This window comes from Salminus brasiliensis, chromosome 9 (assembly GCF_030463535.1).
Source record: "Salminus brasiliensis chromosome 9, fSalBra1.hap2, whole genome shotgun sequence".
Lineage (NCBI taxonomy): Eukaryota > Metazoa > Chordata > Actinopteri > Characiformes > Bryconidae > Salminus > Salminus brasiliensis.
The window spans coordinates 39,710,210-39,737,146 of NC_132886.1; the positions used below are offsets into that span (position 1 = coordinate 39,710,210).

Genomic DNA, 26,937 nt, shown 5'->3' on the forward strand with positions numbered 1-26,937 from the left:
AACAAGACCAAGAGCAATTTGGGCTTTGGATCTTCTGGGATTGTGGGTTCAATCCTCACTCGACAAACACCCGAGTTTAGTGTGTCCACATAGGCTTTCTTGTCTTGTTTCCTCCCACCTCTCAAAAACACTCATGAGGGGTGAATTGGTTGCCCAAAATTGCTGCTAGGTGTGAATGTGTGAGCGACTGATTGAGTGTGGTGGTCCCAGCAATCAATGGCCTGGTACCTTGTCCTGCCATGTGCCCAATGATTCCAGGTAGGCTCCAGAGCCAGCACTCCCAGTTTTTCGGATGTCAACACACAACACCAGAATATTTACACACACAGATTAGCCATAACATTATCGCCACTGTGAGGATGGACCAATACTGATGCTGAAAAATACTGATGAACTTCATCTAAAGTGGCTCCCGCAAAGGGGTGGATATATCAGGCAGCAGGTGAACAGTCTTGAAGGTGATGGAGGTGTTGGAAGCAGGAAAATGGGCAAAGAATGATACGAATCCAAGACACTTTGACAAGAACCAAACTGAGAGGTTCTAGACGTCCCCAGAGACTGAAAACACTTGAATACAAATCACATCGTACTTAGGAGCTTCAAAGCCATATGTAGGAACCTCTGAGGAGCACTTCAGGCAGCATGCGTTGGTTTTAATTGTACTGTCAATACAACAAAAAAGGTTGGAAAATATGACGGCATATACGATGTCATGCAATCGTAATCATACAGTAAATATTGAATGGATTCGCACTTTCTCGGCCTTAGTGCTATTGCTAAGCCTTTGATGCAAATGCTGATACTTTACTTCTACTGAAGTATATTAGTAATGCCAAGTTATACGAAGGGGTCATGTCATTCTATAGTGTCCTAAAGCCTCTGGACTGCTTTTGCTTTTACTTTAATAGTGAAAAGTTACTTTAACACCAGACGGGTCTAAAAAGAGAAGAACAGGGCCTAACAGTTCAGTTTCTATGCATACACCGCTTTAAACCTTTTCACTTATTTTTCTGCAGCTTTTTTACATTCACATGTAGTTTTTTATTTTATTAAAACCCAAAAAACCTCAGTGTGACTGTAAACCCCCAAGTCCACCTCAAGCCACTGCAGGTCTGTGAAACACACTGACTGGCTCCTTCACAAAGCGCTATTGTAGCACTATTCAGCACGGCTGAAACCTAATATTAGGCAATATTAGATTCGGTTCCGAGGAACCCCCGCCGCTGTCTCTTCTTGAGCCTTCTTGGCTTACTAATTCAGAGAAGGAGGACAAAAATGTGCAAAGTCATGCTAACACAGTGAGAACGGTCCAGCTCAGTCACCGCTCTCAGTGCAGCGGACGCCGAGCATGGCGCTAAACATCGCGAGAGTTCAGGGCACGACTGTGTAGTGGGCCTGAAGAGTCACGGCAAGTCTCGCGGGATTTCAGCCACCCTATATAAGCGTAAGCCGACAGCTCGCTCCCTCCAGCTTGCTTCGGGTTCACACAGGCTGTGGAGTAGCTGAAGGTATGTAAACTACACTTCTACAAGTTTTTAGAAATTATTTTTATTGGAATATAGAAATTTGACGTATTTGGACTGTTGTGAGTTACTCCTGCATGGGGCGAGTTCAGCTACCCATGCGTTTACAGACAGGTTTCAGCATTTGCAGTGTTTGCTTGTTCGTGTAGCCATAAAACCCACTTTTACTGAAGATTTGAACAAACATGTGACTTTATGTACAGTTATTATTCATATTTAGACTGAATGAACACGTAAAATGTATAATAGTATAATACTAACTCATATACTAATAGCTTTTTTGTCAGTATAAGCATTGAATGGCTTTCTCTGACTAGGTAGTTCAGTCATCTTGTCCACAGGAGAGCTTACAGTTGCCAAAAAAGGCCAGAAATGCCTTTTTTTGGCCATATATGCCATATTTATAGTATTACCACTGATCTAGACTAGTGTTAAATGATAAGTCAGGTTGGGGACTGTATTTTAAACCTTAACCTTTTTGATAACTGAGGTCACCTGCAGATTTGTGGACCTTAACATGGCCATAAATGTTACGAAACTGAGGAAGTGCAGAAGTACAGGCTGTAGTTTCATTCTTCATTCATCTGCTGGATGAAGGGTTTATGCAGAGCTAGATCAAGTTAGTGGTTCTTTATCTTTTGGACCGTCTAGACGTAGCTACTACTACCTTCATCCTGTCATTGTCACCCTTCACTAATTTGTCGGTTTATTTGGAGCTACACAATACACTTTCACAGTTTCCTCTTTTTTTTTAATGAAATCTCTGTTCCCCTTTTCAGTGCAACTGATAAAATGGCAGCGGGCAAAGCAAAAATCGGCCACCTTGCTCCAGATTTCACAGCCAAAGCTGTGATGCCAGACGGCCAGTTTAAGGACCTCAAGTTGTCTGACTACAGAGGTGCGTTGATGTTGAATACGGCTGTAAATATGAAGAAGACCCAAGTGCTTCTATTGCTACATGTCTTGGTGTCCTTTTGTATTTTTGCCTGTAGGGAAGTATGTAGTGTTGTTCTTCTACCCGCTGGACTTCACCTTTGTGTGCCCCACTGAGATCATTGCCTTCAGTGATGCCGCCGAGGAGTTCAGGAAGATCGACTGCGAGGTTATCGGCGCCTCCGTTGACTCCCACTTCTGTCATCTGGCCTGGTGAGCATCACTGAGGATTTAGCCAGAATAACCTGTGATTATTTAATGTTTAACGACAGACTAGAAAAGCTTAGCGTAATTTCTCTCTGTCAGGATAAACACTCCCCGAAAGCAAGGTGGCCTGGGACACATGAACGTTCCTCTGGTGGCAGACACCCTCCGCTCCATCTCCCAAGACTATGGAGTTCTTAAAGAGGATGAGGGCATTGCTTTCAGGTATGTTAAGAAGGAATGACCATATAAACCACAGTTTAAAAACGTGGAATCAATTTTTTCAATAATATAAATTCAATAAAACCAATTGTCTTTATACAAGTGCCATATTAAGTATATATGTCGTATTAATAGTTACTTACATTTTAATAATTAGTAGGTGAGCTGTGGATGATTCTTAAATAGATAAGACAGCTGGAGAAATCAAGATTGTTAGTTATAATAAAATTAAAATCCCAAATAAGTTGTGTAATGTTTGGAATACCTCATAATTGAAATACTAAGATGGAAAAACAGACTAAAAAGATATAAATTGATAATTACAGTGTTATAATTAAGGATAAAGTTAAAATATTGAAAAGAATGTCTAAAAAACATTTTGCTGTCTAGTTCTAAGATTTGAATATACATTAGTGTGTGTGTATATATACACACACATACATATATTACAAATACTGGCAATACGTTTATTTCTGTACGATTTTAAGTCAGTCAGTTGTTTGAACTTGAAATATGAACAATATTTTACAGAGAATAAATATCCAGTTACAGCTGGAATGCATTTTTATGTAACAATGTTCATTAAATGCCTTCTTATACAGAAGGAAGAATGCAAATTTAGTTCTAAAGCAAATTTTATGCAAATGAGCTGCTAGCAGTGAAATTAATCTGATTGTTAGGAAGCAAGATAAAACAGGGTTTTAGCAGACAAGCATGATGGAAGCCTAGCAAATTTTTTTCCACCTCAAACAAAGCAGGTGCAGGTACAAAGATCCACACTGGTTTTGTTACATCGGTACATTTCTTGCGTAACAGCCTGTAACGTCCACTTTGAACTGTTTCTTTTTCAGAGGCCTCTTCATCATTGACGACAAAGGCATCCTGAGGCAGATAACCATCAATGACCTGCCAGTGGGCCGCTCGATTGACGAGACCCTGCGTCTGGTTCAGGCTTTTCAGTTCACCGACAAACACGGAGAAGGTACAGTGTAGAACAGGATCATCTTCAAGGTCTTCCAGACTGATACGTTTCCATTTTCATGGTGTAATGCAACAATTTTTATGGTGTCATGCAACAATGATTGTTTTTTCGCCAGTCATCGTTGCATGATTGAAATTAGTGTAGTCACAGTGAGCTGTCTTGGCTGCTATTTTGGGTCTTTGGTGGGTGTGTGATTTCAACATAGAGGATGTAGTCACGAGTTGAAGGCCTGAGAGTGAGCCAAGGTCCAGATTTATGTAACCACAACAAGGACCACAACTCGAGGAGCTACAAGGCTAAAGTACTCTCATCATTCTGACCATCACTGCCATGACTACACCATGAATAGTATATTATGATTGTGATCAGATCAGTTCAACAGTATAAATAGTTTGGTAACTTTTATCAATAATTTATAAATAATTCTGACCAGAGGAGGACGTGTCGGTTCCCCCTTGTGAGTCTTGGTTCCTCCCAAGGTTTCTTCCTGCAGCTCTGAGGGAGTTTTTTCTTGCCACTGTCGCCGTTGGCTGCTTACTGGGGATCTTGGATCCTTCATGTCTTCTTATGTTATTTCTTTTTTTTCTGTCTTTCACTAATTAATAACTATGTAAAGCTGCTTTGTGACAACAGTTGTAAAAAGCGCTATACAAATACATTTGACTTCAATTGACTTGACAAGGCTCAAGTAGCCAACGAGTAATAGAAGCCTGTGGTCACTGGTTACCACTGTAAAATCTGCTCGCGGAAGTCATCACACACACACCTCAAACCCTAGTCATGTTGTTAGGAATTCATGAAGTCCCATTGGGATGGGTATAAACGTCTGACCACTCTCAAGTTAGGGGGAAAACCAGTCCTATTTTATAAACCATTGCATGAGGGTTAAATTCCTGTTCTGTTCTTTCTAGTGTGCCCAGCCGGATGGAAGCCTGGAAAGGACACCATCAAGCCCGACGTCCAGAAGAGCAAAGATTTCTTCGCCAAACAAAGCTAAACAGACAAGACTGTGCCTCATAGTCTAGCAGGCCCCACACTGGCACTGTGTATAGAACCTCAGTAACCTGATTGACCCTTTGTAAAAGAAGCGTGTAGCACTTGTGAGTGTTATTTATGTCACGTAACATTGTGTGCAGTAGGGTTGGAACATCACCCGACCAAGCGGTGAGGTCTTAGACAGCGACTTTAGCGACGTGTTTTGTACGTTTACATCTTCATAGCGAAATGTACACTGTAAAGTAGGGACCAGACTTTGTGTGTTTCTACATTTCACAGCAGTAAGCTTGAATAGTTTCTGTGGCGGTTTGTGACGGGGGAACTTTGGTAATGTCATTCCCTACATTTCACACACGTTTTGTAATAAATTCCTGTGCTAACATTCGTCTTCTGCTTCATTACAGCTACAGTAACTTTACTTAATAGATGGGGAAACCATGGAGGATATCCAATGCGTATTAAAAAGCCCACAGTACAAACAAGTATTAACAAGCTCCTCTTGTGCTGGACGTTTATTTGTGGGGACTTTCGTTGGGAAAATGTGTCGATACCTTTCTTTTAGCCAAGGAGTTACCAGCTCCTGAGGCTTTTGGGGATCTACCTCACTAATCCATCCCAGATCTGGTTGGGATATAAAAAGGTCATCACCCTAAATGATAAATGAGGTAGATGTTGACCTATTGAGCGTAATGGACTAGTCTAACCATATTAGTGGATTTATGGGTCAGAGTGGCTGGTCATGAATCAACACTGTGAACTGTAATGCAGGCCGTGCCCCTTATTATGCCCCCCTGTGCAATCTAAATACTGTTAAATGAGTGATGTCCTTTCTTGACACCATTGCTGACACAGATGTGCAAATGCACACACAGCTTGTCTAGTCCCTGTAGAGAAGAAGCTCTGGAGCAGATTGACATGAACCTTTTGGCACCATGCTGCCTAATGCCAGGGGTGGGCTAGAGGGGTGTAAAGCCCCCCAGCATTGATAAGCTGTGGAGCAGTGGATAAACTGGGTTCTCTGGAATGATGGTGGTGCTCTATCCAGTACTGTTGGGATGAGTTTGGGAGGATGAGGTGGGGTGGGGTGGCGGTCACCATTAAATATGCTGACCCCACTTTATCCATGCAGTGTAAATGAGGAGCATGAGCTGACGGCTGTGATTGACGGTTAACGGTTAACGCGCGAGGCGCAGTTAGCTACGAGGCTAATTTACCTCAGGACTGCGGCCGGCGCTGTAGCTAGCCAGGTTAGCCAGGTTAGCTATAGCTAGCTAGTACTGAACCACTGGACATCTTTTAAACATACACGCTTATTGTAGACATTTCTTAGTCTAAAAGACGTCCCGAAGCTACTTTCTTTAAATTCTGACTAAACGGAGCTTCTATAATCTTCGATAATTAGATAACAATTTGTCGAAAGCTGTCTTCAATAATTAGCTAGCTAGCTAGTTAACGCTACGTGAAGTAGCTAGATAGCTAGTAAAACCTAGCATAGCGCTAGGGCCTAGCTAGCTAGCTAACTTTTTATCTTATTTTTAAACATTTTATCAACGTTAACATAAAGGACAGAACTAAAATTCACAATGAACACAAAAGACAAAGCGACAAGAGTGAAAAAGAGAGGAAAAACCAAGCAGGAGCCTGCTGAGGTAAGAACATTTAGCACTAGCTAGCTATGCTAGCTCATATATACTGTACGCCATATGGGCAAAAGTATTGGGACACCCTCTCCTACAAAATCGAGGGTATTAAAAAGAGTGCGTCGTGCTTTTGCTGGAGTAACTGTCTATACTGTCCAGGGATGAAGGCTTGCTACTAGCCAGAGTTTGGATTTGGGTTTTTGCATTGCTGTGAGGATTTGATTGCATACAGCGACACAAGCGCTTCTGTGGTCAGGATGTTGGATGATGATCTCCACCACACCTCACACATCATTCACCCCCAACTCCCGAACGAATCCCAAAAATAATGGATGGAGCACCAACCATCGTCATTCCAGAGAACCCAGTTCCTCCACAGCTCCACGATGGTGATCACCACCCCACTTCATCATCCCCAACCTGCCAACTCATCCTAAAAGTACTGGATGAAGCTCCACCATCCATCATTCCAGAGGACCCAGTTCCTCCACAGCTCCACGATGGTGATCACCACCCTACTTCATCATCCCCAACCTGCCAACTCATCCTAAAAGTACTGGATGAAGCTCCACCATCCATCATTCCAGAGGACCCAGTTCCTCCACAGCTCCACGATGGTGATCACCACCCCACTTCATCATCCCCAACCTGCCAACTCATCCTAAAAGTATTGGATGAAGCTCCACCATCCATCATTCCAGAGGACCCAGTTCTTCCACTGCTCCAATACTGCTCAATACTGGGGGGCTTCATACCCCTCTACTAGCCCTGGCACGCCTGGCATTATTAGGCAGCATGGTGTCAGGGATTCATCCTTGTCCATCTGCTCCAGATAGTCCTATTCTATTGGCAGTGCTTGCTTCTCTACAGGGACTAGACAGGCTGTGTGTCAGCAGTGGGTGCCACTTAAAGAAGCTGACTGTGTTCATTAGAATTGGTGTCCACATACATATGGACAGATTAACGTTCTAGATTTGAGCACTGTAATGAGGATCTATAGAAGATCATTAGGAATCTATTGGCATCATGCTGCCTAATGCCAGGTGTGGGCTAGAGGGGTGTAAAGCCCCCCAGTATTGAGCAGTATTGGAGCAGTGGAAGAACTGGGTCCTCTGGAATGATGGATGGTGGAGCTTCATCCACTACTTTTAGGATGAGTTGGCAGGTTGGGGATGATGAAGTGGGGTGCGGTGATCACCATCCAACATCCTGACCTCACTAATGATGCTCTGTAGAAGAAATATCTGGTAGGGTATGAATGCCATACTTTAGCGTTGGCATTTAATGGGGTAACCTGAGTTATTTGTGTAATAATACTGTTATAACATTGGCTAATATTAATAAAGGTAAAATATACCTAACATTGTTGATTATTGGTATTTGTGAAAGAGCTTTATGTATAAATGACCTAAACCTAGTCTCAAAACACGCGAAATTGAACCAGGGCAGTATGATGAATTTGATCACAATAGTGATCAATTGTATTGTGACAAAATCAAGCGTATTATGGATATTATGAGTGATTAAAGAACTAAAGAACACTGGCCAGCTGATCACGGTTTACTGTTTTCCTTTCCAAAAATGCCTCTAAACTGGTTTAGAAATCAAGTGTTCCAGTAAACAACACAGCATATCCCAGTTGGCCAGTAATGGATTATCGGGAGCTTAAACTGCTGTTTTCAGAGTTTCTCTCTTCTGATACACAACTCATGAAGGCCCTGGGAATTGATGAGGTGATGAGTTCAGTTAAGTGTGTTAAATGAGGAGTTAGATGAGATGTAAACAGTCATTCAGAGGTGGGGTTTGGTATGAATTTGGGGTTCATTTGAGAAACGTCCCAACTCGGATTTCTTTACAGTGGTGGAGAAAAGCGCCCACTGGGAAGAAATTGTGACAACACAAATCCAGCTATTTAATTTACTATCCAAACCCACCAGTGAACCTACACACGTCTTCTGGGTTTTATTTGGAATTTCTATTATGGTAAAGTAGAGGTAGATCTAAAAAAATATATATGTTTTCTTTGGCAGTATTTTTTCTCACAATACCCTGCTTGTATCTCTCTTCAAAAAATAGATTGCAAACCTCCGCTGAAATAGTGTCTCAGGCATCATCAGGCAGTGTATTCATAACCACTTGGTGTAATAACGTTCTGTGAGAGAGCCTTAAATTTTTCAGATTTGTCTGATTCCATTCATCGCCACTGTGAACAATTCTGACTCAGTCAGTAATGGTACTCTGAATTGTGCCTAAACGTTCTTTTATTTTTGGCAAACAAACAAGCTGGACAATGTTTGGTGTAATGTATGATGTCTTATTTATGTCCGTCTTTCTAGTGGGACAGCTTATTTCACCAAGAACTGAGAACGCAGGAGCAGTCTTTGGTCTTTGTGAAACGAATGCTGGTGCTCGCAGTGTCCTCCATTACCTATCTACGAGGGATATTTCCTGAAGATGCCTATCGATCCCGCTACCTAGAAGGTGACCAGTTGGCTTGTGGCTTTCCAACTCAACATAAACTGGTTTAGCGATTAACCTGTCCAATCAGAAAAGCTTGCTACAGACCAGTAATGGTGTGTCTTGGCATTTCAGACTTATGCATCAAAGTTCTTCGAGAGGACTGTTCATCTCTAGCAGCCTGCAGAATTGTCAAATGGTAAGTGTATTGTTAGTAACTGACTTTATCTATAAGCATATACTCTGGGAGTGGGCAATATAACAATATTTTATCATGCTGATTTTGTTTTCTATGCATATTGAGGATGTCATCAGTACTTGAAGAACACCGATCAACAGCATGTTTCATTACAAATACTGTCATTAGTCATTAGCAGCACATTTTGAGTAAAAATCACTGTACTCTCCCAATAAGTATGGGAGAGTATTTGCAGAGTAATATTTCTGTCAGTAGTGACACATTTTGTCTGCGCATCACGATATATATGTATTGTGAAAATGTCTGTAAATATCTTATTTTTATTTTTAGCATATTGCCCACCCCTAATGTATGAGTGATCTGACCATTGTGAAATCAAATGTGGCTATTTAAGAGATGTTCTTCTTACTTTAAAGGATGATGGGGTGTTTTGATGCTCTAGAGAAGAAATATGTAAGTCACACACCACTTTTTCTGGTATATATTTGTGAGTAAAACATGGTATCAGGAAGGGTTTCTGAGCTAGCTGAGTGTTGTCTCTCAATAATATGATAATGATAGCGATAGTAGTGGTCATGATATTATGAATTATGAGATGCACTCTAACATTATCAGATGTTTAGTCAGTTCATGTAATTGTAACATTTCTGGGCAACATGGCTTTCTGGACAACATGTTAACATGACCTGCAACTAACGTTGTAGGTTCAGTTTGATTTGAGGTTGACTTTAGTAACGCTCTGTTGTCTGTTACAGTTGCAGATTGTGCTTATTGGGGTAAGTGTGCATGAAATCCTTAGCTGACCAAGAGATACATGGATACGATGAATATTTGTCCCTGTTGTGGTGTACCACTTATTATCTGTAATCCTTCTTTGCCCAAACTGTACAGGTGCACAGAGACCCGGATGACACCAACGTAAGTTTCTATACAAGAGAAATGAGGACAAATTGACACAGTTTTAAAATATAGCAAATTTACACACTTTATTATATCCTAACCTGTACTGTCCAGCACCAAAGTGACCACTCTTTGTCATTACAGCATGTCATAGAGTCTTATCAGTTTAAGTTCAAATACTCTGGAAATGGGCCGCAGATGGACATCTTTAGGTAAGACCTGTTATGACAGTAGAGAGAACACTAAAACATACTGCGGAGAAAGAACCTACCCCACTCTAATCTATGAAACGATTAACGCATCAGGTTCACAGCTGTTGAGGACAATTCTGACCGATTGAAAAAAGACTCATGCTTGTCCATAATTTGCCTTTTCTCTTTAAGAAATAACAACATGGAGATGTCTGTGACCATGGAGGACACAAAGAAGGCCTCGGTTCTGCTGATCAGGAAACTGTTTCTCCTCATGCAGAATTTAGACGCTCTGCCTGATGATGTCTACCTCACCATGAAACTCTACTACTATGATGATGGTAAAATAAACATCCGCACCACGATGTAAACACAGCTGCCGGAGGAGTCTGTTTGATATATGGCTAATGTGCGAAAACAAAGCACTGGAAATGGCGTTTGACCTCTAGGACAGTTTCAGTTATAGGACTTGGCCTGGGTCCTAGTTGTAAACATATTTGTTGTTGGCTGGATATTGAATTCCATTTTTTTTGGGTTGGATCTTGGGTAGGTTTTTATTTCTTTATGTAACCCGAAGCACACACTGCTTTGGCTAAATAAATACATAAACACATGAAATACACCAGCATTTTCAGCACTTTTTTAATTATTGAAATAACAGTATAATAACAGCATTATTTGCAATTTTTTAGTTATTTGTGTACTTAATCTCAACCCCTCATCTCCTCTTTTTTGATAGCCAATCACCCTCAAATGTAAAGCTCCCAACACTGGGAGGGTGAGGACTGTCACATGCCTCCTCAGACACATGCGCAACAAGCCACCACCTCTTTTCAAGCAGCCACCGGTGTTGGCCAGCATCAGAGAGAGCATGTGCTCTTTTGGGCTTGGCACTTTATGGGGCCAAACTGGTATTTTAAATTGATTTCAATTTTAAATAACATAAAACTGGAGTTGTTCGGAGCAAATAATGGTTGGTTCCGTCCTCTGTGCTCCCCTTAAAAAGAATTGTGATCTTTGTAATTAAGCTTGCATGACTGCATACCTGGATATGTATGAGATCTAATAGTGCAAATAAAAAAGCGGATCAGTTCTGATTTGGCAAGATTAGTGTTTACACCCTTAGAAACAAATCACTGTATCACATTAAACCCTTAAAAAGCCAGAGAACAGCCCCACCGGTTTGTACAGAAGTCATACATCTTAGTGTCTAATAAGCCTTGGAGTGTTAAGGGGTTAAAGGCTTCAAACCTGTCAAGCTATGGACTGAAAGGATTTTGGAAAGTTATTGTTTGTGATCCTTAAACAATGGTTTGATCTGTATTTTAGATTTTTGGTATCTGTGAAGATTTAAGCATCTTTAAACCAGGCTTGGATATTAATTTAGTCTATGTTCTGTCTTCACATTGCTCGAAACCTGACAGTCACACCGCCAGACTATGAACCTCCAGGCTTTAAACAGGGTGTGTGCGACAGTCTGTGGTTTGAGGGCACAGCAGTGCACTTCAGAGTGGGTGATCTGCACACACCCTTCCACATCCTGAAGGTCGGGGTGGCGGCTGAGCAAGGCCGAGTGAGCAAACTGCAGGAAGGCAACCACCTGAGAGAGTGTGTCCAGGACTCAGCACAGCAAAGCGTCTGTAGGCTGACACTCGCAAAGGAGGTAGTTTTGGAGACACATGTTTAGGAGAAAGTCGTGAAATCGAAGAGTTACTGTTGTAGTGTGTACAAGCCACAGCGTAATTACATAATTAACGATGTTAAGTCATGATTACATTAGATTACCATTCTTTATTGCCAGGATCAGATCTCCTGACTTTGTTCTTTTTGTTTCAGTAGCTAAATATAACATAGCTAGAATGTACTAGTGTTTTTTTACATATACATACAGTACAGAAACACAAATGTGTGATCAAAATTTTTGGTGTATGGAAAATGAAGCCTACAGCACTATGTTTTATCTGTGAAATAGGTTTCTGGACCCTGCAGGCAGGAGGACTTGCCGTCAGAAGATGGTACGTTGGTGCTCTGAGAGTTTTCTCTGGGAGTGTTTTATTGCCCCTCATGACTTGGGTAAACATTTGTGTAATCTCTGAAATTATCTTTTGCAGAATCGGCTGCACAGTTCAAGCCACCCACAAAGGCCCTGGCTAAGGTAGGAATGATTGTAAATACATTTAGAAATGAATTTATATGAAATTAAAATAATTGATTTAAATTTGTTTCCTATGTTATTAGAGAGGAGGCAAAAACCCAGCAAAGAGGAGGAGGAGACATATTTAAAACCTTCAGCACTCCTTCAGCTAATGCGAGACAGAAACAGTAAGCAGGAATCTGTGTTTTGAGGCCATGTTTATTTTATTTTGTATTATTTTTATTTATTTGTGGTTGTATTGTTCATGTTTTAATTCACATTGTCTGTAATACATGTTCACAGTATTCCCACATTCAGTTTTAAATATGAACTTCTTGTCATAGGCTGTAGTTAGTTAATAGAGATAGTACTTTTAATTTATTACATGTCCAAAACTGTTCAATGTAGAGACAGAGGAAAAGAAAAGTGTACCACCCACAGTCACACATGTTATTATCTAGGGTCTTCAATTTGTAAGTTGCTAGTTATCATTTACAGGTAGTATACACATGAAATTCATTCTCTAATTAAAAGTATCTAAGTCATTTAGTGTCAGTTTACAGTTTATCAATTTATTATTCTTCTGTAATAGATCATTTTAAAAACACCAGTGTTTACTTCTGTAAAACATGAACAAGTTACAGAGTCAAAGCAAATTCTCATTAAGGCACGACAGCATTTTACTATGACGCACCACCTCTTCTTAAACTGCTGCTAACCTAACAGCTTTGGACCTCAGCATGTTTGGAGGAGAACACTAACTGACAATTCTGTTACATCAGCTAGGGTGATGCAGGGAGAGGGACCAGGCACCAGAATCTCTAAGACTCCCAGCCACAGATGCTTTGGCAAATGCTTTGCTTATTACATAAATATTGTTAAACTGTACTTTACCAAGAATGGCAAAAATTATGGACTTGACTGAATCCTATAAGAACATCATGTTGCTGACACTGGTACAATACAGTCAAACAAAAGAAATACTGTATAGGCACTTGGGAAATTCTCATGCAGAGGACTGAGAAGACATGATACATAGCACTAATACTTATTAACCTTCATCTCCAACAAACCCAACACTGATTCTATTAAACAGTAAGACATTCAGTTTTCCTTAACCTGCTTGTGAAGTAGGTCCCCAATAACATAAAGAAAAATGTTATCAAGTATTTGTTCCATTCATGATTAAAAGAGACTGTCCACATCTCCCATCTCCACCACTACAGTCTTCAGTTGAGAGTAGAATTCAACTGTAACTTGGCCGTTTTCCCGTCCTATACCTGCCAAGAGAGATGATGGAGAACATTTAGAAACACCACCAAGCTTACTCTACTCCAGTTTGACCAGTACGAGAGCTAATAATTTGACCATGGTTTTTCACCACCACCTGTAACTAAGATGTTGATGTATTAGACGTGGTCTTTTTAGCTAATAGCAACTACACTAGACTATTTCAGAAGTCTGCAAATCCAGAGCAGACTTTTTTTCAGTTTTCCAGGTAGGTATGATCATAGGTGGTCACTCGATTACATCAACAGTTCAACTACCAGTAATCCTTGACCAAATTTGGAGACTTCTGGATTTTTTTCATGGGCTTTTATGCAGTAACTAACACTTTATTTATTGGGTAAGGAGATATGATGGATTTATAATTTGGACCAACAGGGTCAGTTCAAGCTGTTTGTAGTCCAAACCTTTTAAAGAATTCAACTCTGGAGATTTTACATTACCTGATGTCTTAAATCCTCCAAATGGCACCTCCACAGGGGTGATGTTGTAGTTGTTGATGAAACAGGATCCAGCCTGTAGGTTCTCTATCACACGATGAGCTCTCTGAATATCCCTAGAGTGAGAAGTCAACCTTCAGTCTTTTGGGTTTTTTTTTTTCAAATTAATATTATGGGGAGGGGGTGAAATGTAATTATATGGTTTGTCAATGATTTTAATTCCGTCTGAAAACGAGCCATAAAAAATAACCTCAGGTTATGTTGATCCCATGCAGATGGACAAGCTAATGGACTTCCTTAGAGGCGAAACGCTTCTGCCAACTTTAGTTGGGTCATTGTGTAACATAGCCTACAGCCTACATATGGGTATATGAACATGTAGCTGCTAACTTAATTTGGCAGCTAATGGATTAATTACTACTATAAGCAAGTTATAAAGACTTTTTCAGTGGTGATAGGATGTTTTTTTGGAGGTGGTAGATGGCAGCACGGGAGTAGCCACTCCTGTAGCAAAATAACATTACTCCACCTCCCCATGAAAAATTAACCCCGTCCAAATAGGGCTTTAGCCAAGTAATGCATTACCCAGCCAATTATGAACTTTGACTATGACTTTGGTAAAATACATTAACAACAAAGTCCAGAACTAAAAAACTAAGGTTGTAACTTCTGGCAAACCACAAAACCTTTCATTATGTGCGAGAGGAACACTAACCCTTCTAGTTTGTTGACTACTGTCTTACAGTGAGTGACCTTTGTTGATATTTAAAAAAAGAGTGTGTTATAAATTATACTTATGTTTCCAATATATAATTTTAAAGTCAAATGTTAAACTCAATCAAGTAATGAGCATATGTTTAAAATAAACAGAACCTTACTTGGTGAAAACCCCAGCAGCAAGGCCCATAGTGGTGTCATTAGCCCTCTGTAGAACCTCCTCCTCAGTGTCGAAGGTCAATACGGACATCACCGGCCCAAAGATTTCCTCTCTCACACACGTCATGTCGTCTTTGCAGTTGTCTGCAACCACATTGACAGGCAGTAAAATGTATACAGTTTGGCTTTCCACAATTCTGAGACTCAACATCAACTGGTTAAAAATCTGTTTGTTAAGCTAGTGTGAAGAACAAAGCTTGGTTCCAGGTTTCTGCTGGACGCCCCTAGCAAGCACAGCGTGGATGTGTTCAACTCCAAGACCAGGAGAACGCTAAATAATACTAGAGTCTTTGGAGATGTTGTAATGAACACAGTGATGGAAAACCACCACAACGTGTGTGTGTGTGTGTGTGTGTGTGTGTGTGTGTGTGTGTGTGTGTGTATGTGTGTGTGTGTGTGTGTATGTGTGTGTGTGTGTGTCCAGATCATACTGAAAAGGTCTTTAATGACTTACGGCTCTTATTGGCAAACCCTGCCAATATTGGCCCTTTATCAGTTCAGTGAGTGTGAAGCCCTCTTCGCAGACAGTGATAACCAACATAGCAACCCTGGCATATGATCAAATAAAGCAGATGTCTGAACTCGTTTGAACTCACCGAGCACGCAGGGAGTCATGTAATATCCGTTTTTGAGTTTGGGGTCTGCTGGTGTAATTGGCTCCCCTCCACACAGTACTCTGGCTCCCTGACAAGAAAAGCATAGTCTGCACTATAGCTGAACTAAGGTAACTTGGACTCCAGCAAATTAAAGGTATTTTTTCATGTGCATATTAATTTTGGCCCTTTTGTTATACCTCTTTCTTGGCCTGCTCTACATATCCCAGCACTTTGTCCAGGTGCGGCCGGCTGACCAGGGCTCCCATGCGGGTTTCCTCCAGGAGAGGGTCGCCGATCTGAATGGCTTTGGTCCTCCTCACCACCTCGGTCAAAAACTGGGGAAGAATAGGCCTGTGGACAAACACTCTGGTCCCGTTACTGCAGACCTACAAGCAGAGGAAATAAGGGGAACAAGGTTAAGAATAACATCATGACATGCTTAACTTACCAAATCCTCAGAGTCAGATCACTGTTAAACATCATGGAAACATGGAGGCACACTGGACACCTGACATGGACCCAACATGAATGTATTTGGACATCCAGCATGGACTCAATATCAAACATGCTGATAAAATTCAAGGAACTTTGAGAACTTTTGGGTAGTAAACATTCAAAGAACTTTCAAGTACCTGGCCCTGGGATAGAAAATTGGCCATGAGTGCTCCCCTGACGGCATTCTCCAGATCACTGTCCTCAAAGATGATCAGTGGAGATTTCCCACCAAGCTCTAGTGTCACTGGTTTCACTCCTTTGGCAGCCATCTCCATTATCTGAGACGACAGGAAGATGTTTACTCAAACAGCTCTCAGCTATGCTCTACCGGCTGATCTTCAGGACGATAGTCTGTAAAAAAAAAAAAAGTACTGCAGTGCACCTTCTTGCCGGTAGGCACGCTCCCTGTGAAGGAGACCTTGGCGACGGAGGGATGGTGGCACAGCAGTGTGCCTGTCTCTTGAGCCCCCTGGACTACATTAAACAGGCCTTCAGGAACTCCGGCCTGGGCGTAGATCTCAGCAAGCAGCACTGCACTCACCGGGGTCACAGGAGATGGCTTGAACACCATGGAGTTTCCTGAAGAAGTTTCAGGGAATACAACAACGAGAACTGGGTAAAGACACATGACTTGTAGAAGATTAGCCAAGTAACCAGGAATACGGCAGGTTCACAGCTGGCCACAGGAGGCCAGTTTGTTAACATACCACAGGCAATAGCTGGTGCTGACTTCCAGGCAGCAATCTGAAACGGGTAGTTCCAGGCGCCAATTCCCACACACACCCCGAGAGGCTCCCTACGAGTGTAAGCAAAGGACCCTCCAGGCAACTGCACATGCTGCCCTAAAAGAAGCATCATACACATACGATTGGGAGCTACAGTTTACTGTACCAGACTGGATATGGTATGACATGATCATAAACTCAACAATCTACCTCATACACTACATGGACAAAAGTATTTGGACTTTATACCCCTCTAGCCCACGCCTGGCATTAGGCAGCAGCATGGTGCCAATAGGTTTATACATTTTATCTGCCTCAGAGAGTCCTATTCTATTGGCAGTACTTCTCTACAGGGACTAGACAAGCTGTGTCAACAATGGGTGCAGCTGAATGCATTCATTAGAAGAGGCGGAGCTCCACTATATAGGGATACAACTACACACTGTTGCTGCACAGTTTATGACCCCCCTCTACCCCAATCATCACTGGTCAGTTTTTCGAGCACAGGGTCACTGCTGTCCAGATATTACTTATTACACTAGGGGTTGTGGTCCATCCTCAGCAGAGCAGTGAAACTGACATGGTTGTGTGTGGGTGTCGCAGCTAGGTTGAAAGTGGGTCAACCACTCCAGACTATCCAGAGAAGAGCAGCTCTGTGGTCAGACACTTTCTGATGAACTGGCCGGTGAGAGCATTTATAAAATAAGCCGCTACTCAAACAAGCTGACAAACCTGAGAGATTAGTGGCCAGCCCTGCAAAATACTCAATGCACAATCGGGCAGAGTCCACATCCAGGCGGGCTTCGGTGATGGATTTGCCGTTGTTGACCACTTCAACTTCAGCAATCTCTTCTCTTCTTTTCTATCCTCAAAACAAACACGGAGATTAACCATTGGAAAACAGTTCCTCAAGACGGTTGGTGTAGTAGTGGGTAACACCACCGCCTTGGGCAAGACTCCAAACTCTACATTCTCCTACCTGGGTAACATAGTTCAAATGTAAGTCATTCTTGATATTTAGCTAAAAAGTTGTTTATCCATTTTTTTTTTCTTATTTCTTATGGTGACATTTACTGATGAGCTTCATTTTTACTCCATTCAAGCTGTTCTGGATCCAGAATAACAAAGAAAATGTCCATATGTCCAACCATTGGTACATCTGCTGTCAACATGCCTGTTCACCTCCTACAACAGTCTACAGGAACCTCTACAGACCTTTCCTACAGACGTCTGATGATGTATGTGGAAGACAGGAGGAACTGCAAGTAGGTCTTTGAAGGTGAGCTGTTTGAAAAGTGTCCTTTTTCCAGCAGCTAGCTAATGTGAAAGCCTCACTGCTAAGAAATAGCAGCAAATAGCCTCTATTTACTAGCTTTGAGAGTGGCTATGCAGGTTCTTAATAACCATGTGATTCCCAATGGCGACATGACTTATTGGCATGCTGCTTGCTGGCTGTTGTAGTAGGGGAACAGTGATCAAGCAGGAATAATGGAATAATGGTGAGAATGAAATGCTGATTTCAAAGCAGAATACCCCTTGAGTTTACCTCAATCAGTCTGGCGGCCTCCAGCATTACCCTGGCTCTCTCCATGCCTGCCATCGTCCTCCACACTGCGAAGGCAGAGCCAGCGCTCTTCACAGCCTCATCCACCTGGGCTGCTCCGCATGGTTGCAGTTGGCACAGTACTCGTCCTATAAATATAAAAACATCAATTATGAGGTTATGCTTTTCCACAGTATAACATATTCACCGATCAGTAACTGGTAGTAACTACAAGGCCCCAAAAGCATGAGATCATGTGCCTTCCTGACAAAGTCCAATTGTGCAATGTGACCAGTGAGCCAGCTATGTGGACACCAGTCAGATCTTTGTAACCACCTGAAGCCAAAGATTACCTGTCGCAGGCTCATAAACTGGCTCCAAACCAGTCGTGTCACTGAGCTCAACCCTGCGGCCGCCCCAGAAGTTGAGGGGATCTTTTATCTGCATGGTCCCTGAAGATGCCCTCCTCATCAGGGTGAGTAAAGCAGGCCCACCAGGGCATGGGGTCAGCAAGGAGGCCAGGAGGCGCATGGCTGGGGTGGGTGGTGGTGGTGGTGGTGGGGGGGGGGGGGGTTTGAAAGGTCAGAACAGTGCACCTGAAACATTTAAACATTAACTTAATCTTCACACCAGCTTAATCCCACCAGCCCACCGCCCTGCAGGAACAGCCAGCTGATGAAGAGCCACTGTAAATGAAAACAGCTCGTCTGCAATGAATGGCTTTTCAGTTTGATCAGAGACGAGCTTCTCCAGCTCTGTCTAAAACAGCTCAGATCAAGTTCGAGCTTTAATAAACTGCATTAAACACACTTACTCTCCTCACAGGCTGAGATCCTCCCGATTACAGACAGATCCCTGCGTTAGTCTTCATTCCCTTTCCAACCTCGCCAGTAAACACCGCACGGCCATGTCACTGTGGCAGGGGGCGGGGCGACTGAAGCGGCGCGCTCGGATTGGTTGACTCCGGAACGCGTCGCTCAAACAGTGTCACGAAAAAAGGAGCGCATTAAATCCTAATTAAAATAAACATAATAATAACAATCATACATTTTAATTTTACTAGTAGTTATTGATTTTTTTTGTCATTTTATTAGTAGTTATTATTGATGAATCGTTAATAGTTAATCGTTAATAATTGTTTTAATAATAACAACTAATAGTATTAATAGTTATTATTGATTGCAATCAGTAGAAAGATTAAAAATTTCAGAACAATTTATTTAAATGTTATTAAAATTGTGCTATATGTATATGTGTATATGTATATACACACAAAGGGCACAATTATTTTTAATTAACAATAACCGTAATAAAATTCATAAATGTATGTATGTATATTTTTTTAAAAAACTACAATAAAACTATTATAGATTATAGACTAAATATTACGTATTGTTAAGATACGACAGACAGATAGATAGATCACTTTATTAATCCCAGAGGGAAAATCACACAACAGCAGCACAAAAGTAGTTAAAATAAAAAAGATAGCAGAGAGCAGATAAAAGTAACAAACACTAACATTATAAAATACAATAATAAAGAATAATAAAAATATATTTAAGGATTTCAATATTTAAGAAATATTGCTGAAATGTATAGACATATATACTGTCTAATGAAAAACATGAATCTCCATTTTTGTCTGTGTTTGAACCCTGTAGCTGCTTCTGTACACTGTGTAGATCATTCTGGATGAATGGACCAATAGAATCGCTCTAAATCCCTCAGAATAAACTCTGATCTCCCACTGACTTCCATTCACAGTTAAGACCATTTTTGCCTTCTCCTGTAAACCAGTCACCATTATGGAGATACATGTTTTTCATTGATCAGCGACGATATTCACAGTGTGTGTGTGTGTGTGTGTGTGTGTGTGTGTGTGTGAAGCGTAAATAATTATACTTGACTCGAAGCGACCAACAGCGCCATCTAGTGCTGACTGTAGTGTTGAGCTTGTGCTGTCTCTCCTTCACTAATCCAGTGTGTCAACAGGTTAACAGAGTTCATACACACACACACACACAAACACACACACATATATATATATGTGTGTGTGTGTGTGTGTGTGTGTGTGTGTATTATTATATACTTCACCTTTGACCTCACCACACATTTAGCAATGAGTCCTGTCTGTGTTTTTGTGCCATCTGTGCTTCTTCATGTTGTTGTTTTTTTTTGTATTTCTGGTCAGATGTTCGTACATTTGCACACTGCACTTGCCCTGACTCGCAACATTTTGCTTATATCTTCAAAAGCATGAAATTAAATACATTAATATTTTATATAATAATACATTCTAAAAAGCCTGTACAATCACACACGGCTGACACGTTGTTCTATAAAGGCAATAAAAGGCAAGAGACGTCTGAAAGGGCCTTTTTCCTGTGTACCCTACCCCCAGCATCGTTTGAACCCACCACCATCCCCCCCTTAGTTTCCTGAACAATTAGACCCCTGGCTGTGGGCCTATTGTATAGCTGTTAGTTCATTCAGCAGTAAGTTGGTCCACAGTTGATGCTGCTTTCAGGTGCCCGTTGGAAGCTTATGAATACCGTGGTTATGGTTAACTAGATAAATAAATAAATAAATGAATAAGTGATGCTCTCGGAGTGACATTTTCTGTCATGTGTTTGTGTGGCTTTCGTCAGACAGTCGCTAATGTTAAATACCACCCCGTTACTAGTGCTACATTTCTTTCAAATGTTATATCTTTTGAGAAAGAACGCTTCAGGGGACAGAACACTAATCAATAATATTATAGATCACAAACAGGTCATTTTTTGAGGGGCCGGGGGGGGGGCGGGGGGGTTTGGTTGTGGCTAATTCCCATCAACCTGCTAGGTTTCCCGCATCACATGACGGCTAGCATGTTCTTGCTATGTCCATGCTATGTCTTTTTTGCCCACTTGGACATACAACACTGCTGAAGTCAGGAAGAGTTGAGGGTAAACCGGGAAGTCTAGTCCCCTTATGTCCTAATCTGGTGGTCACTCATTCCTTTCCCTCCATAGATAGAAGCCGGGTGTGTGTCAAAGCGTTCACCCAGCCATGTATAAGGGTGTCATAACATGGGCCTCCCACAATGCACCTCACAAACGGGGACACCGGCATGCATGTATCCCCAAATGAGACACCGGCCGCGTCCCAATTGTGCACTACCCACTAATGCTATACTAGTGAGGCATATACTCTACTGAGTGTTGCTATGACAGCATATGTCTGCAATTTTGTCCAATATTTTTTTTTTGCATTGCATTGTGGGATAAAAGTGTCATGCTTTAAAATACAGCGGTTCTTGTTATGGATACAACAGTACTAATACACAGTGGAACACTAGTTAGGATTACTAATTAGTGCAGAACTGGAGCGCCCCAGCGCGCCCCGCCCCTTCTTTAAGCCTTCTCTGTTCGTCTGAGGGAATCTAGGGTGTAGGGTGTAGGGTGTAGGGTGTAGGGCACAAGGGCGAGTAGTTGAGAATAAGCCCCTCCAGCCGTGGCGAGTGTGGGTTAATCCGCTGCCTCGGCGCTCACTGCAAGCATGGCTGGCGATAGCGAAACACGGCTGAACGGGCAGGCGGACAACGGCAACACCGTTAGGCAGCCTTTCCTTATCGGTGTATCTGGGGGAACCGCCAGCGGGAAGGTTGGTGTTTTGGCCTAAACAGCGTGTTGTTGTCGGTGTGTCTTCCCTCGCTGTCCCTCTAACCTACTTTCATTGTTCTCCGTAGCGCAAATGGAGTCTTTCCGACCTCGTGGCTTTTTGTGTGTGTGAACTTTATTCGAGTTTAAAATATTAAAAAATAAATTCTTACTGTTTTTAACGAAACTTGATGAATAATAAATAAATTAATAAATTAATTAAAAAACGTGCATTTATGCTGAAGCTTTGTATGGGAATCTGCGTAGGGCGTCATTCATTTCCACGTGGCGCGTGGGAGAATCCCAAATTAACATTTATTATTATTATGATTATTATTATTATTATTATTATTATTTAACGTTTTAAAATAATTTATTAATTGTATTTAACTTTTGTTGGATGTTATAGATCTAGCAAATCAGTGTTTCACCCAAACTATCCGGACCTTTAGGTTTATGCTATCTAATCTCTTTATATATATTTTTTTTCTTTTCTAATTTTTTTATGCCGTAAACCTCTTCAAATGTAACATTTTTCAGATTTAATAATAATGGGGGGGAAAACGACAAACGTGAGCCCAAATGGCAAATGACGTCACATCTCCAGCATTTGTTTACATGGTGATGTAAATGGTGAAAGAGTGACGCAAGCTGCTCGTCTTTTAGGGTTTGGGATTTACAGTGATATCAGAGTGTTATCAGTATCAGCAGATATGTTATATATATATATATATATATATATATATATATATATATATATATATATATATAATAAAGCTTCTGATCTCTGACTAATGATTTAGATCTGACTGGCATTTCCAAACAGTAGTCCTCTCATTTATCGTAATCCAGGGCACGGTTGTGTGGCCAGTGCTCCTCAGCAGGTCATCAGGTCCTCTGTTCTTCCTAAGATGATGAGATGGTCCACGTTTTTGTTCTATTGCTGGGTAGAATCCTCCGGAAGGACTTTAGGGCTTTAACGCACACTGGGATAGTTGATGCTGAGCGGGGTTATTGTTTTACTGTGTTAATTGACCTGGTCTAACATTTTTACCTCAGTGACCTTACTAGGGTTTGACCCAGATTAGACTCGAAAGGCTCTGCCGGTTTTTGGCTCAGGGCCCTGCTGTCTCAGAAGAGAATTCCCTTACATGGAGGGCCTCGACCCCCACCCCCTTCCCCCCTGGTGTTGAATCGCAGTGCCCACATGTCTCTAGGCGAGCTGTTCCACCTACCACAAATGCCGATGGAAATCACCAGCGCTTGACGTTACTCAGCTTTGTTGGACTTTTAAGTGAGGCTATTAAGGATAACTGACCTTTGACCTTTTTTGCAGAATCCCCATGTCTAATTCTGTACCATTTGTTCACCATGTCCTTGTTTTGCTTTCTCTTTTGCAGTCTTCAGTATGTGAGAAGATTATGGAACTCCTGGGCCAGAATAAGATAGACTACCACCAGCGGCAGGTGGCCACGCTCAGCCAGGACAGCTTCTACAGGGAGCTCACTGCAGAACAGAAGGCTAAAGCTCTTAAGGGCCAGTTCAACTTTGATCATCCAGGTAATGCAGGTGTTACATCACCTATAAAGGCATGTTTTGGGGCAATTAAATCAATTAAATGTAAAAGCCGTTTAGTGTACCCTAGAGTTGTGCTCTGAAGCAGTGAGGCTAATGTCGCTAACAAACACTGGAAGTCGATAGTCCTCAATGTCCCTTAACCCACTGCAGGGATGGTTCAGTCAGTCATGCTAATGTTGCCAAACAGCATTATTAACAAGACCTGCTTCCATTCATTGTTAGCAAGACTAGCATGTATGGCTGAAGCGTTCTTCTATAGCAGGCTTGTGAAGTGGTTGAGCGATCGACGACTTTAGCCCTGGGTGCTTTGGCCCGTTCTCAACCTCTGTTCGGATTGAATCCCACATGCACAGAACAGAATGACTCAGAATGATGGAAATTATTTTTTTGTTCTCTGTTTCGTAACCTCTCCACCCCCTCACACCAACGGCGATCCACCCAGATGCTTTTGACAATGAGCTCATCTTGAAGACTCTTCGTGACATCATGCAGGGGAAGACGGTTCATATTCCAGTCTATGACTTCGTGACCCATTCCAGGTTGGCTCCATGGTCAAAATTTGGTCTTTTGTTTTTTTCCTCTCATTTGAAGGAATATTTTGGCCAGAACCTGAGTTCCCATAGTTTTCCATCAACTAAGACGTATTCAGAGCTATGAGGCTAATTTAGCTAACAAACCATAGAAGTCAATAGTCGCTCAGCATCCGGGTCATCCAGTCGGCCCTGAGTCTAGCCTGTTCAACAAGAGAAGAGCTGAGAGAGGCCTAAATGAGGGTGTTGAGAGAAATGTGTGTTTACAGAAACAATTTGGAGACTATTGACATTTAGTTTTTGTTAGCAACATTAGCCTCATATTAGCATCACCGCTCCAATGCTGAATTAAATGAGGGATAGTTGGACACCAAACATGCCTTGGCTGGTGAACGATGGTAGTATTTTTGGTCAAATCTACCAAAAATTCAAAATCGTCTTAATTGCAGATGACGGCTTTGCTTCATCAGCCTTGGTGAAATAAGCGTGAGAAGCTGGGAGTCTTTCTCCTTTTACACCTAATCCATGTCTCCACAGAAAAGACGAGTTTGTGACGCTGTACCCCGCGGACGTGGTTCTGTTTGAGGGCATCCTGATGTTCTACATGCAGGAGATCCGGGACCTTTTCCAAATGAAGCTGTTCGTAGACACTGACCCAGACACTCGCCTATCTCGCAGAGGTACGTGCACTTAACAATAAAGCCTTTTGCTGAGCTTTTTTTTTTTGTTGCACTCATAACTGTGCAATAACCGGCGTAACAGGGTGGTAACAGTCCTGTGTTTGTTTGCGCTAGTTCTGCGGGACATCAGTGAGAGAGGCAGGGAGCTGGAGCAGGTTTTATCCCAGTACATCACTTTTGTGAAGCCAGCGTTTGAAGAATTCTGCCTTCCGGTGAGTATCGGTGGTCTGTTTTTGCTGTTTGGACGTGGGTTAGTTGTAGCTTACATGGGCAGGTGGTGGGCTAGTGGTGGTGGTGTTAACACCGGTGTATCTCAGTGATTGTAGTCTGTCAGAATCATAAGTTGTGTCAGCCATTATTACGGACTGTGCCCCAAACAGCAGTAAAGATTCCAGCTACCTTTTACATCTTTAAAACAAAAACAACCACCACCCCAGGTTATATTAAATATTATATCAATTATTAAAGTAAATATTCCATCAAATCAAATGTGGAAAGAGGGGTCACTCATGCATGCGTGGTGAGTGTGAAAGTACGTAGAGCCTGTGATCATTTGCCATAAATCTTGAGGGTCTTGGAAGGCTTTAAGTCTCCTTTTCTTCCAGAAATGGTGGTAAATGTGGCTTTTTTGGTGGAAAAAAACCCATCTCTGTCATTTAGCGGGTGTTAGTCGTTTGTTTTTGCCGTTTCTTTTTTTTTTAAGGCTAAGGCTATCTAAAGCTAAAGCATTTTATATTTCAGACAAAAAAGTACGCTGACGTCATCATCCCACGAGGAGCAGACAATCTAGGTGAGTTGTTGTGTTTAGGAAAAAGCTGTCTGTGAACAGAGCAGGATCTCGAAGGGAGGCGCTAACCCAGGCATGTAGTTCTACACCCCTTAAAGCAGCAGTAGTTTGGAGTTGGGATTTACTGAACTGGATGACTATATGGCCAAAATGTCAAATCTCAGTTTATGTGATGTCCTTTAATCTATGGTTATAGATGACAGTGCAGCATGCAGTGTCAGAAACCTCTATTGGAGATTACTGAACACCTTAAATATAAATATGTATACTTTGTATAAAAAGGTCCCGCCTCAGTTCTTCTCCAACTATTTTGTCAAAAAAAAAACAAAAACATGTGTCTGTCTTCTCTTTGCAGTGGCAATAAACCTCATAGTGCAGCACATTCAGGACATTCTAAACGGGGGGTTCAGCAAACGACAGAACGGCTATGTGAACGGGACGCCCCGACAGAGAAGAACGTCCGAGTCCAGTCGGCCTCACTGACCTCACCCGCGACCCTCTCCTCCTTCTGCGGAGGACGGGGCTGGACTCTGTAATGAAATTCAGCATCCCTTCATCGACTGGAGGAGCTGCTCGAGTTGAAAGGCCTTTATGGTTGATATGACTTGCGTTTTAAGTATGTTGTCATTGTTACCATGGTGATTATGTTGAGTTGTTTTTTTTTTTTGTTGTTGTTGTTTACCTTTTACCAATTTTTATTATTTTATTTTCCCGGATCAAGGCTGAAAGCGCTTTCTGTTTTTTGGAAAGTTCCACGACGTGCATGACTGCTGTGGTCCTTGTCCTTTTCTGCTTTGGTTACTGTTGGTAGACAATAAATGATTCAGTGTACATGGTACGTCCTGCCGGTGGTTGCTGTGGTTGGGACGGTGGTGCTTGAGGTATACACTTGAAGTCGAAACTCAGGAAAAGGGGCTTGGGTCTTTTGTAGAGGTGGGTCAGAGCATAAAGCCTCCACTTTTACATTTCTCACCCATTGTGTTGAAACACAGAAAGCGGTACCTGTGCTGTGCTTGGGATCACTTTTTATCACTGTTCATTAGTCTGTAGATGGATCCCATCACATGTTTACACACATTTCTTGAATTCTTAGACCACTTTGTCCAGATCCCACAACATAGGACGCGTCAATGTCAGTCTTGCCTTCGTTGCCAATTAAGACGCCTTGGATTGCAAGGCTGAATTCTTACAGCAGTGTTTCTCCACCATATGTCTATTTTGGTGCACTCCTAGTATGGCTACAACTATGAAAGACTTGATAACACGTAGATTAAACCATTTAAGAGGGTGGTCTGCCCTCACTTTAACACTCAGATGA

At 41.8% G+C, this 26,937-nt stretch overlaps 4 protein-coding genes across 9 annotated transcripts in view; 3 read left to right on the forward strand and 1 right to left on the reverse strand.

Moving 5' to 3' along the window:
* The window catches only part of zte38 (zebrafish testis-expressed 38), a 20,958-nt gene extending 8,041 nt beyond the window's left edge, over nt 1–12,917 (forward strand). For all 3 annotated transcript variants that reach the window (XM_072688393.1, XM_072688395.1, XM_072688396.1), the window contains 11 exons: nt 8,837–8,981; nt 9,093–9,156; nt 9,573–9,609; nt 9,912–9,932; nt 10,048–10,074; nt 10,201–10,268; nt 10,440–10,588; nt 11,672–11,910; nt 12,220–12,262; nt 12,359–12,402; nt 12,486–12,917. In XM_072688393.1, coding sequence (XP_072544494.1) covers nt 8,837–8,981; nt 9,093–9,156; nt 9,573–9,609; nt 9,912–9,932; nt 10,048–10,074; nt 10,201–10,268; nt 10,440–10,588; nt 11,672–11,910; nt 12,220–12,262; nt 12,359–12,402; nt 12,486–12,530 — 882 coding nt within the window. In that variant the 3' untranslated portion in view covers nt 12,531–12,917. The remainder of the gene's footprint in view (nt 1–8,836; nt 8,982–9,092; nt 9,157–9,572; nt 9,610–9,911; nt 9,933–10,047; nt 10,075–10,200; nt 10,269–10,439; nt 10,589–11,671; nt 11,911–12,219; nt 12,263–12,358; nt 12,403–12,485) is intronic.
* prdx1 (peroxiredoxin 1) lies at nt 1,415–5,240 on the forward strand. The gene is made up of 6 exons (XM_072688399.1): nt 1,415–1,508; nt 2,303–2,421; nt 2,516–2,669; nt 2,763–2,885; nt 3,734–3,864; nt 4,776–5,240. Exons 2-6 carry the CDS (start codon nt 2,316–2,318, stop codon nt 4,859–4,861), a joined length of 600 nt encoding a protein of 199 aa, XP_072544500.1. The 5' UTR covers nt 1,415–1,508; nt 2,303–2,315; the 3' UTR covers nt 4,862–5,240.
* Nucleotides 12,567–19,318, reverse strand: aldh9a1b (aldehyde dehydrogenase 9 family, member A1b). Of its 3 annotated transcripts, none has more exons than XM_072688389.1 (12): nt 19,218–19,318; nt 18,757–18,936; nt 18,407–18,552; nt 17,593–17,722; nt 16,843–16,977; nt 16,518–16,714; nt 16,273–16,413; nt 15,838–16,026; nt 15,641–15,728; nt 14,987–15,128; nt 14,112–14,224; nt 12,567–13,661 (listed from the first exon to the last, which is right to left on the reverse strand). In XM_072688389.1, exons 2-12 carry the CDS (start codon nt 18,932–18,934, stop codon nt 13,567–13,569), a joined length of 1,554 nt encoding a protein of 517 aa, XP_072544490.1. In that variant the 5' UTR covers nt 18,935–18,936; nt 19,218–19,318; the 3' UTR covers nt 12,567–13,566. The 3 variants fall into 3 exon arrangements, with proteins under 3 accessions (XP_072544490.1, XP_072544489.1, XP_072544491.1); XM_072688388.1 differs by having other exon boundaries at nt 18,757–18,999; XM_072688390.1 differs by lacking the exon at nt 18,757–18,936.
* On the forward strand, nt 17,973–26,450 carry uck2b (uridine-cytidine kinase 2b). Of its 2 annotated transcripts, none has more exons than XM_072688398.1 (7): nt 17,973–18,139; nt 23,445–23,604; nt 24,065–24,161; nt 24,690–24,832; nt 24,947–25,044; nt 25,574–25,622; nt 25,975–26,450. In XM_072688398.1, the coding sequence occupies exons 1-7, from the start codon at nt 18,101–18,103 to the stop codon at nt 26,100–26,102; spliced, it is 714 nt and encodes a 237-aa protein (XP_072544499.1). In that variant the 5' UTR covers nt 17,973–18,100; the 3' UTR covers nt 26,103–26,450. The 2 variants fall into 2 exon arrangements, with proteins under 2 accessions (XP_072544499.1, XP_072544498.1); XM_072688397.1 differs by lacking the exon at nt 17,973–18,139 and adding an exon at nt 21,891–22,048.
* Nucleotides 26,451–26,937: the final 487 nt, after the last annotated feature.